General features: G+C 40.2%; 1 protein-coding gene across 1 annotated transcript in view; it reads right to left on the bottom strand.

Moving 5' to 3' along the window:
- Window positions 1-11,890, bottom strand: part of LOC102458176 (amine oxidase [flavin-containing] B) — a 71,597-nt gene extending 59,707 nt beyond the window's left edge. Inside the window, exon 1 of the mRNA XM_075912844.1 lies at window positions 11,657-11,890. Coding sequence (XP_075768959.1) covers window positions 11,657-11,702 — 46 coding nt within the window. The 5' untranslated portion in view covers window positions 11,703-11,890. The remainder of the gene's footprint in view (window positions 1-11,656) is intronic.
- Between the last annotated feature and the right edge of the window lie 435 nt (window positions 11,891-12,325).

Raw genomic sequence — 12,325 nt, 5'->3', positions numbered from 1 at the left:
GAGCACATAAAGACCATCTGGCTGACAAGCAGGAGGTTACAAAGGCATCTTTTTTCTCTCTCCCAACTGAATTACTAGGTAGGAACTAAACAACATTATGGAAGAAGTTTATCTAGCAAAGGAAGAAATATGTTATTTATATGATGAGCAGAAGAGTTAGAGTTGGTTAAAACTTATCAGAACTTTTTGCCCAATTATAACATGAATTATTAAATAGCAATCAATCATTCTCACACCCTAACATAGGTGGAGAGATACCAAAGGCCTCTACAGAGCTTATTCTGGCCTGCATATTTATACCTGCCTCTGGAAATTTCCACTACATGCATCTGACGAAGTGGGTCTTTGCCCATGAAAGCTTATGCTCCAATACATCTGTTAGTCTATAAGGTGCCTTGTCGCTTCTACAAACCTAGTAGAAACTCCTCATCATTGCCTTGCACCAGTTGAAACTATTATACTGTGTAAAGTGGTGGGAGGCAGTAAAGTAACCTTAATAGCATGGGTAACAACAGTAATGAAGACAGGGCAGCATGGCTTTCAACACAGGTGAGCTGCCTCAAATGTTGAGTACGCTGGGAATGTAGTCGAGTTGCTTACCCACACTACCCTATCTTCCCTGCTACAATTATCTGTGCTCTCCAAATTAACTAGTCCATCATTACTGTTGCTGAAATTATTCAAACACATTCTTGGCTATTTATGTAATAAACTCCTGAATGGTTTATTGTACCATAAAAGTATTGGTAGCTTATTTCTGCTGAGACATCACTTCAGTGCAAACCTTCAGTGCTCAGGCTCTCTAATCTATGGCCTGGTCTAAATTACAGCAGGAGGTCGAATTAAGGTACACAACTCCAGCTATGTTAATTATGTAGCTGAAGTCAACGTATCTTAAATTGTGTTTTCGCACCATCCACACAGTGGGAGGCTGATGGGAGCAACTGCTCCCGTTGCGTTCCCTTACTCCTCACAAAAGGAGGAGTACTGGACACTAGCCAGAACTGCCTTCAGTGTATGATTTATGGGTCTATACTAGACCTGCTAAATCAAATGCCAGAAGATCAATCTCTGGAGCGTCAACCTTCTGCATACTGTAAACGTAGTCTATATGTGCACAACAAACAAGCTATCTCAGGTTCTGGCCACAATTCCCCATCTTTGGAGCTCGTAGTATCCATTCACCAGCTGTGTCTTGATGGCTATGAAAACTAACAAGATATGTTTTATCAATCTTAGTAAGAGTGGCATAGAACCTTTTACTCTGTGTTTGTACAGCACTTAGGAAAATGGAATCCTTGCCTTGACAAAAACGCTAGACTTTACTACAATCTAGATACTTTAAATAAGGCACTTGGTATCTGCAGCTGTCATAACAACATGGTAATGCATTGCACCGGCAAACAAAGAGAAGACGTCATAGAGAAAAACAGTTCTTAAGTGTGTGGATGCTAAGAGGGGGGCAAATAGATGCTGTCCCTGGAACTGTTGCTTCCTTTGCTGTAACCAGAAATTAAAAAGAGAATATCAGTGTTCCCAGAGCACAGAGGAGCTGATCTCCTGGCCAGTGTAGTTTTGATAAAATCTAAGAGAAGAGAGAAAAAGAAAACGGAGAGAAAAAATTGAAAAGAAGACAGAACAACATTGCAATTCATTTGTGCCTTAAATGACAAAGTAAATTGCCTTTGCATGTTCCTCACTGGAAACACAGCATTCAGATTTGTTACTATGTTCCTATTACTTCCCAAATAATTCACAAAATGTTTAGCATATAGTCTCAACTCTGATACAATTAGAATTTCTAATGAAAAGTTGCAAACACTGCTATAATGCAAGATGTTTGTGCAGAAACATGTCATAATAAAGGCAGTTTAACAGAGAATCCAAACTTGCTGACCACCTGACCAAATCGAACCTTTCATGTCAAAACCCAGAATTAGAGCTGAACCAGAGAGTCTGAAAAATCCACAAGAATAAAACTAAGATTGCAATTTGTCTTAATAAATAATGCGTTGAATTTTGACAAAGAACTCACAGTCTTCCCCAACCTTATTTATCTAATAAAATTCAGCATTAGAATTTGGAAAGCAACTTGCTTACCTTGCTTTTTTATGGTCTGAAGGCTAACTGATAACTTTCCCAATAGCTTTCCCCAGTTTTGCAACACATAGCCAGTGTATCTGGACACACATTTTTTGTGAATAGTTGCCAGAAACCCAGTTAAAAGTGTTATTTAAAATAATGTAAATCACTAGAAAGATGCAGAATTTTAAGCTTCTACACTCTGGGTGAAATCCTCTTCCACTGAAGCCAGTGGCAAGGATTTCACTCTGTGTTGCAAGCTATTTTGCAGGGCAAGGAAAATATCCTTTCAGAAAAGGAAACTCCTTTTAGTGTTCAATGTCTTTATAACCTCATGAATAAATATTACTGGTTAATTCTTGGATAACAGTTTCATTCAAATCTAGCCAAGCGGTAACAACATGAATAAGTGATATAAAACCCACATGATTACTGACACTGATTTTGTGGTGGTGAATAGCCATTGTGCTGAATAAAAGGAAGAAATTGGTCCACAAGAGGTCTTACAGAACCCGCATGACCACTGTTAAAGGTAGATAAAATCAGTTACTCCCACTGAAATCAATCTGCTTTAGTGTTTTTAAAAATCCTGCTAGGCATTTATCTACATCTTTAGGCACCCAAAAAACTCTGAAAATCTGGCCAACGGTGACCAGAAATAATCCATTGATTCATCAACCACAATTAATACTTTGTTTTAAAATAGTTTTAAATGCAAGTATATTGTAATAAACTTTCTCAGTGATCCAACACATTTAAGGTAGCTATATTTAACTAATACAAAACAATTTTAAAATGTTGTTTTCCGCATAATTTCAGTCGAATTCCAATTTTCACCCAAATGCAGCTTGACAAAAATCCAGAATGAAAAAAAAAATCTAATGAATAAGTGCAACAGTTATAATTTTCTAACTTAACAAGAAATGTAAAAAAATCAGACTCAATGAACTGTACATTAGAAAATATAATTCCTAAATAAATGTGTACAGACAGAGCAATTCCTAGCATACAGTGAATTGGGGTGACTATTCCAGACCCCATACTTTGGGGGACTTCACATGTCAGCACAATTGGCTGGCACAGTAGGTCCCAGAGTGATAGGATGGTCCTGGAAATGATGTATTTGTCACTTCTGCCTGGGTCCCACACTCCTTAGGAACCACTCTGCATATAGATATTATGTATAATATTAAGGCTAAACTGAGTTGCAAATAACCATGTTTTAATGATTATTCCAATCAAAGAGAATGACCCTTTCTGTAGGAACATTATTAAAAAGTAGAGATGCAAAACAACATTAAAATCAATTGCTTATAACAATGTTTCCTATTTGCTTATTTTAAATTATAATTAAAATGGATTAGCTTTTATTTAAATCTATCCATCCTACTCTGTTAGCGAATCGGATCAGATCAGTAATGTTTAGTTAGCTAGTGAAGCATACATAAGAATGCAGAAAGGTGCTTCAAACCTAAATGCAAGATCTTTCTGTCATGCATCAGAAGAAAACCAAAGGTTTAGAAGTTGTGTCATCAAATCTATCCCTCTGTCAGCGAAGGATTGTTCCACCTAGCTCTTCATCCACTATTTCATAAAATGTTAGATGCCACTAATGGGCTGTACATCCTTAATGAAATGTTCTATTATCTGACCCTTGGAAGTAAAGTGAGACTATTTAATAGCTTTTAGCCTGAGCATATAATTCACATTCATAATCTCTCTATCTTTATGCACTTTTGCTGTCCAAGCCATTTGCATTAGTCACTGCAGACAAAAGATGTGAATTCTTTCCAGCATGTGTATCCAAAAGAGTCCCCAGTGAATTCTTCGTTTGTACAGTAGGTTTTCTTTCTTTTAAAGTGCCCACTACCCTAGTATATAGATACCAAATATATAAATTTCGTCATACGTGATGTTTGTGTGTGCAGAGTCAGTGAACACTGTTTGTCTAATACTGCCATATAATCTGAATGCTTTTTCGTGATAATGAGGAAGATGGTATGGAAAAAGCTTTTCCTACTGATGAAATCAATCTGAGCCTCCAGGCATCAAATTTTTTGCAATGATACTTTTTCAAAATCCATTACCAGGCCCATTGATTGAGGCAGGCCTAGAGATTTTGCCTCTCTGACATGTACATTGATTACCACGCCATTCTGATGCAATCTAATGGACTTATTTGCTGTACATGGTTTGTTGCTGAGTATTATCATATTTCTGACTATACAAACAACCACTGAGAGGCTGAATGCCAGGTTTCATATATTTCATCTCATTTCACTTTGTAGTGTAAATGAAGGTAACTGAGAACAAAAGGAAGAACTTTTGAAGAAAGAGAGTAGCCAGAATATGGATTTAGGGGACCATTAAAACTAACAATGCTATAATTCCCTGGAATTCCCTGTACCAGAGTGAACATAATTGGCATTCTGTGGGATTACACTCACATGGGCTGTTTCACCCACTTAAGGCTGTTTCATCCATCTGATATTTTAAAACAGAGAAATATCTGGCATAGATACCTCAGCATTTATACTAGGGGGATACTAACATTATTAAACTCTTATCAAAGATATTAAATAACAAAAATATTCCTCCCCCATCTTTAGGGACCAGGGAAAGCCAAAAATATTATCCGGAACAAGAGGTGAATAAGCAGTGGAAATAACTCCGGTCACCTATACTCCTGCTCCAACAGTTTATCCTTGAATAATAACAGGCTGTTGTTGTTACTGAGATTTTCTGAAAAATGAACTGAACATCCTCAGATGTTATCTGTAGTACATCTGACCTGCTTTTATGAAGTATATTTTTATTGGCTCACATATACAGTGAGAGCTACAACAAGTATGTAATGCACTCAAGTATCATATAAACAGTAAAGTCTTATGAGAAGGAGGAGGGTAGTCTCATGGTACCATTATGCTCTAAAGGTTTGAAATTTTCTTATAAATCCAAGATTTTGGTTGGATTTTTTCTTACAGTAGTTTTTGGTTTAAAGAAAGTGTCATGTTAGTTTCCCATGTGTAGAAAGAAAACATGACTCTACCACATCTTTAATAACAGCATTTAACCTTCAAAAAGTTTTTCACCTTTGAAAGCAAATGCAATTAATCTTTTATTGGCTGGGAGCACTGTAGATGAATATTTTAGATAAAGCACCTTTTTTACTAGATGGCTGCTGTTGTGACATAAATCTTTAAACTAATAGCCTGTTTTCACCCAGCCTCTTTGAAAGCCAAGAAACTACCTAAACTTCATTCTTAAAAGCAATCTGAACCACAAGAGATGAGAAAGGATGTTCTGAAAACACTTTTGGAAAATTTAGAGAAACAAGTTAAACTCAAGGATTCCCAAAAATCCACTGTAAAGGAGCTGTTGTCACTGATATTAAATAAATTAAGGTTCTCAGCTGGTATGATGGGTGCACCATTGCTTTTCTTACAGTTGTCACCAACTTTCTGTCTAGGATTTTCTAGGAGTTGTACAGCTTGGTGCTTTCACCAATACATTTTCAAATCAGGAGAGCTTCTTCCCACAGAGAGCCCATTTCTTCAGTCACCCCATGCACAGACACTGTAGTGACTTCAGCAGAAATTCTACCCTCAGAATAGAATCTGATCCTTAAAAACTGCAAGCTGAACAGCCATCACAGCCATTTAAAGCTGTTTATTTCGAAATAACTTTCCTAGCGTCTACACAAGCCAACTGCTATTTCGAAATTAATTCAAAATAGCGGAGGGCTTATTTCGAAATTGGTAAACCTCATTCTATGAGGAATAGCGCCAATTTTGAAATTGCTATTTCGAAATAAGCACTGTGTAGACGCTTATTTCGAAATAGGGGGGCCCCCCGCCCTTCCCAGGGTGCCCTGCTGGCCACCCTGGCCACAAGGTAACTTCTGACCTGATGCCCTGCCAGAACCAGCATCCGGCTGGCCTTAAATGCTATTCAGTGTCCAATCAGTGTGGACATGCTATTTCAAAATGTAGGGATAACATATTAATGTATTGAAAATGATTCCTCCAAATGGAAGTGACTCCCCATAATTTGTTCCCCACAACTTAGTGTTTAGATTTATTATTAATTCTTCTTCTTATTATTATTATTATTATTATTTGTTAAGATTGTTAAATGTTTAGATTTATTATTATTATTGTCCCTTTAGAATATAATGTATTAGGTCATGTAACTTAGAACTGTTAAGAATATAATCCTATGTAGCCAGAAACAGCCCCCTCCCCCCCTCTCTGCGCTCCAGGGCATACTCAAGCTTGTGCAAGGGGCTGCTTGAAATTGACATTGCAGAGATACATTGTAACAATGCATTGTCAAGCCACTAACTCTGCTATGGGAGCCAAGCCCTGTAATTGACTTAAGGGCATTGTTACTTAATTGAGGCCTGTTCTCTTTAAAACATTGTAACTTTATTCAGCACTCAGAGAATGTTTTAAGCAATACCACCCAGAAACTTTCTGTAACTACAACTTTTATTATTATACAAAATACTGTATGAATGTATGAGAGAATGCTTGGATGATGAGTGAATGGTTCTGAGAGGTGCCAGCCTGAGAATACAGCAACAAAGGGCTGAAGAAGGCGTCAGGTGCCAGTGCAACCAAAAGGTGTCAAGTGGAGAAACTGGAGGTCCACCCAATGAGATCACTGATGAGCACCTGGCAGCCACCCTGGAGACATCAGCATGATACAGCAATTTCCATAGACTGGCATAGGAAGAAATTCCTATAAGAACTGGACTAAAAAACTATGGAATCAGAGTCCAAGGTTCTGCTGCCAGCCTACCAGGAGCTTCAGATGCGCATCTGATCAGGACTTCGCTCCCCACTACCATCACTTGTGTACAGAGTACCTGGCCAGTATTCTGTCACAAGCAACTTCCAGGCTGGTAACTATACACAGAACTTGAATGAATGGATGTATGAATGAATGGTTATATATAAGTGTATAAGGGTTAAGTAGTGATAGGAATAAGTAGTTAAACAACGTTGTTTGCTTCTATCTTTTCTTTATTTTTTATTATCATCTTTACAATAAATGTGGCTTTTTGCCTTATCCCCCTCATAAGATCCTGCTTGCTTTTATTTGGTATAACATTTTGGTGGAGAATGCGAAAGGGGGAATATTGGTAAAAAGCCTCAGGTATTGTGAACATTAGTGTGCACACAGCTGACTCTACAAAGAGCAGTTCTTTTTTTTTCTTTTTCTTTCTTTTTATTTTGGTTAACCAAAGCATAGCAAAACAAAAATAGCAAAAAGCTATTTCAAAATGCGTTTTGTGTGTAGACGCGTTATTTATTTCAAAATAACTATTGCGAAATTAGATATTTCAAAATAACGCTGTAGTGTAGACATAACAATAGGTTCTTCAGCTCTATGGGTATGTCCACACTTAAGCTGAGAACAAATCTTCCAGCTCTGACAGTCTCCAGCTAGAAGTCGCTCAAATTAGCACATTAAAAATAGCAGTGTGTGCACTGTGACATACCACCTGAACTCAGACCCAGAATAGCAGACAGTCCTGGATCTGGGTGGCTAGCACAAGCCACCCCCTCTGTGCCACAACATCCATGCTATTGTTTGTAATGTGGTAACTCAGGTGAAGCTAGCATGAGTCTATCTACCCTGGCTGGGAGGCTTGCTCCCCAGTGCACTGTAGACATACCTGAAAGAATTGGAGAAGAGCAGATTTTTATTACTGAGTTAGGAGCTGAATCATCCAGGTCTTTACTTTTATTCTTTGCTTTTCAACAAACTTCTATACTAAAAGAGCCTAAAAATGATTAAACTGGTGGGAGTAGCATCTTGGGTTAGAATCTCCTCACCTCCCTAGGAGAACATGGATTGTGATGGCTCTGAATTATAAGAAACAAGCCTGTACTGGCAAAGTGATGGATTAAGATCTAATAGAGCCTTTCCATCCCTAAAGGTCGAAATCTCCTTTCTAAATCTGGATGAAGAGAGGCCATGATGGATGGAGCTGCTTGTTAAGAGTGCTTAGAGCATTATAGATGGGCATACTTCTAGATCATTTGTACACTTCTAAATACTAACATCGGTGGAAGGAATCTGTTTTGTATGCTTACTCACATTGCTAGATCAGCAATGCAAATGGTGCATTTCCACCTGCTTTTTGCCTTCTTTATTGATAGTTCTGTAACACTAAATCAAGAATAGTTCAAACTTGTACTATTTCCTGAGCATTTGACCTCAATGATGCCTGTCTTGCCAGAAGACAGATGAAAAAAATGAAGAATGAGAGACCTGGCTGCTAGCCTATTCCTATAGCAGGAAGGCAATGCCTTTGTGGTAGAATGATGCATCAAAGCTGAATTAGGGGCAAATCTGGACTCAGTAATGTGACTTGCTTTAAAGCTGATCGGTTTAATTGCACATTAGAACCAACACAATCACACAACTGGCAATAAGTTACACTCCAGTTGAGGTTTTCAGTGGGCACATGGAGACATAACTTTTATTTTTATCATTCAAAAGTGTGGTAAGTGCTTCCCAACCAAGTATAAATTCAAGATCACTGCTCCGAGGATTTTAAAAACTAGATAGAAAACTCATAGGTGGAGGATGGCTGGTAGGAAATAACTACAGATAAATGATTGAGTGGAAGTGTTTGATATATTGGTTGATTCCACTTTCTTTGTGGATGTGCATGTGTGTTATTTTGGTACCATCTCTTGGAGGGCAGGATTAACATTAATAGGCCAAAGGAAAATATAGTGTTTTGGAAATGGACTGACTTACTCCTTACAATGACAAAGGAAAGTGATTTATTGCAACCCCCATTATTTACTTCTATCTGCAGGTAGCAAAAAATAAAATTTATGCTGTTCAAGCAACAGCTATCTCATCTTTGCCTGGTTCTTTCAGGATGTATTATTACAGAAGCTGTACAGGAATTACACACAAATATTTCCATGGCAACAATGAAAAACAAGGTTATATTAAAAATACCTATTTATGTTGTACTGAACTCTTTGACTCCACTCATTAAACAGAAGTGATCCATTGCACTGATGTTGTTTAAAAACATGCCATTGAAATCTGTTTCATTTAGAAGATATGATTGAAAACTACTGTACAATTTATTGCAATAGCCTTTCGGTATGAAATAAAGTATGAGTTAAAATTAGCCAAATCCTCAGAATCATTCTTAGTTTACAAAATACTAGTGATTTTTTTTCTGACAGCTTAAAAAAGTCAGCTAACAGAACCCTTCAGACATATCAAGCATTTGGATCTTTTAATAATAAAATTTAGTCAGCACTTTGTCATCAAGGAACTGATTCTGGATAATTTTGTCAGTGAATCTAGAGCCAAGTGCCATAAAAAGTAGTTTGGACAAATAGATAAGTTATAGAATCATAGAATCATAGAATAATAGGACTGGAAGGGACCTCGAGAGGTCATCGAGTCCAGCCCCCCGCCCTCAAGGCAGGATCAAGCTCCGTCTACACCATCCCTGACAGATGTCTATCTAACCTGTTCTTAAATATCTCCAGAGAGGGAGATTCCACCACCTCCCTTGGCAATTTATTCCAATATTTGACCACCCTGACAGTTAGGAATTTTTTCCTAATGTCCAATCTAAACCTCCCCTGCTGCACTTTAAGCCCATTACTCCTTGTCCTGTCCTCAGAAACCAAGAGGAACAAATTTTCTCCTTCCTCCTTGTGACACCCTTTTAGATATTTGAAAACCGCTATCATGTCCCCCCTTAATCTTCTTTTTTCCAAACTAAACAAGCCCAGTTCATGAAGCCTGGCTTCATAGGTCATGTTCTCTAAACCTTTAATCATTCTTGTCGCTCTTCTCTGTACCCTTTCCAATTATACGTTAATTATAATTCAGAGGAGATCTACTAACAAGATGGACCCCACAGCAGGTCTCTACTAGAAGGTATGGGCAGCACAGATTGACCAAAGGGTACCCATTGCCAATCCTGAAGTGTCTTGACTCAGAAAACAAGAGAAGCTTTGAACCAGCTCTATATTTCTCTGCTTTCACCTTTGTTTTTCATTAATCCATAAAATCCATGCCAACATCCAATCTTCTTCAATCAACATGTTAATAGGGGCGTCCATCACCTGCTTTAGAAAAATATTTAGGTAATGGCTGAGATTAAATGTATGTATGTAGCACATTAGAGTTCCATGAAGAAGAACTAGCATGCAGTCCTGGAAGGGGTGAGAAGGTAAAGGGTAAAGTATTTGATGGTCACCCTCCCTAGAGAGCTTGTAGAAAATAAGTGCTATGTGGTTTTCAGGACAGCTCTCAATTCTTTATTGAGTTCTCTAGGGTACTGCCAAAAAGGAGTGCTATTTTGATTCAAAATGTAACCAAAAATATTATTGATTATTCTGTTAAGAAACACTTGGATTATTAAACCTGTGCTAAAGCAAACCTCCCAATCCTGCAGGCCTTGCTGGGACTTTATTCTTACATTAGTTGTAGTGAGGGTGAGATTGACTAAAAACTGCATCAATACCAGATTAACCAGTGTCCAACATCATCATCATAATCTCACTCAGTGGGGCTCCATTTCCTTTTCAGTGTGATATTTACTGAATGTCAGTAACAGAGTAAACCTGGAAGTGATCCCCCTCCATCACCCATACTTCACCATCAAGGCCAGTCACATTACTGTGGTAGTGAATCTTATCATTATACTTCTTTTATGAAGAAAGTGAGCATATTCTTGGTGACACATTTATTAATTCTTGCAAAATGAATTATCTGCATTAGCTCAGCTCTAGTGAGCTAATAAGGGACAAACGGTGGAAGCCTTCTTCTAGGTTTGCTAAGAGAATATTTGGCTGCACACTGATCCTGTGACAAGAAAACATTCAGTGACAGGTTGGCCCCTCTTGTTTCTTCCCCTCCTCCCCCACACCTCGCCTGCTGCATTACCCAATAAGCCTTTCCTATTTGAAAAATGCAACTCATACACAGCCAGGTTGGTTTCTGTACAAAGTGCACTACTGAGCCGACAGACAAGGCTTAGGGTTGCCAGGTGTCCGGATTTGAACCACAGTCCAGTATTTGAGCTTTCTGTTCGGGAAACAACTTGAGAAAACAGAAGTGTCCGGTATTTTCTAGACAAGATGTAATGTGGATTGTGATGTAATATCAAGTGGATCGGGTGTTTTTGTTGAAACCATCTGGCACCCCTAAAAAGGCTGGGCTCTGAAAAAGCGTTTGTAGTTGGGTTGGGTCTGGGGAGGGGGGTGATACGCACATAAGGAGCCAAGTTTTAATACATTAGTTAGGGGCACGAGCTGCGTGCACTAAGGTGCGCGTCGGGCCATTCAATAAGGTGTCCTACTAGCAAGCGCTCCAGGGCACTGCGGAGCCAGCTCGCCCCAGTGGGGAGCGAGCCCAAAGGGCCCCGCGCAGTGACGGTGACACAGCGGCAGAGTTTCGCGCCCCTGTCCGAGCTCCCCCCCGGGGAGAGCCCAGCCGCAGCCACGAGCTCCTCCGCCCCCTGCGGGCCCGACCCTGCGGCCAGCCGCGCGCGTGTCCGGCCGGGGGCTGCACTGACCTGAGATGCCGCCTCCAACAACCACCACATCGTACAGCTCGCTCATGGCGCGGCCCCGGCTCCCCGAGCTGCTGCTGCTGCTGCTGCTGCTCGCGTCTCCCAGCTGCAGCCTGACAGCGCCGCGCCCGCCACTAGCAGCTCGCAGTCCCGGCTGGGCAGGTGCGAAGGCGGCCGGCGTGTCCCGCCCCGGTGGCAAGGGGCAGGGGGGAGCTCATGCGTAGACCCCTCCCACAGCAGCTCCGCCCCCGCCGGGAGGGGCTGGAACTGCTAAAGGGAAAAAAAAGGGGGGGGGGCTTAATGGAGCTTGGCTGTCCTGTCCCACAGCTGGGGCACCCCCCTGCTGGAACTGGGAAGGACCCGGGGTGACCAGAGGTCTACAGCCCTGCAGGAACACAGAATTTGCACCGACATCGGCATCTGCCAAAATGACCCCGGGATATCGATGCCCAGAGATATAAAACAGATATTTGCAGGGCTCCACAGGTGTCTCTGTTTAGAAAGAAAGCCCCAAAATCTCGGGCTTTGTCTTATGTAGACGCTGATTGCCCTCACACCCCATCCTGATTTTTCACAGTGGCTGACTGGTCACCCTAGATCAGGAGGCTCAGCCAGCCCATGGGTCAGTCCTGGCCAAAACAATTGCACAATCTGGCTTGGGACTCCTGGCAT

Source organism: Pelodiscus sinensis, chromosome 1 (genome assembly GCF_049634645.1).
Source record: "Pelodiscus sinensis isolate JC-2024 chromosome 1, ASM4963464v1, whole genome shotgun sequence".
Taxonomy (NCBI): Eukaryota; Metazoa; Chordata; order Testudines; family Trionychidae; genus Pelodiscus; species Pelodiscus sinensis.
This window is presented reverse-complemented; position numbering and strand designations above follow the sequence as displayed.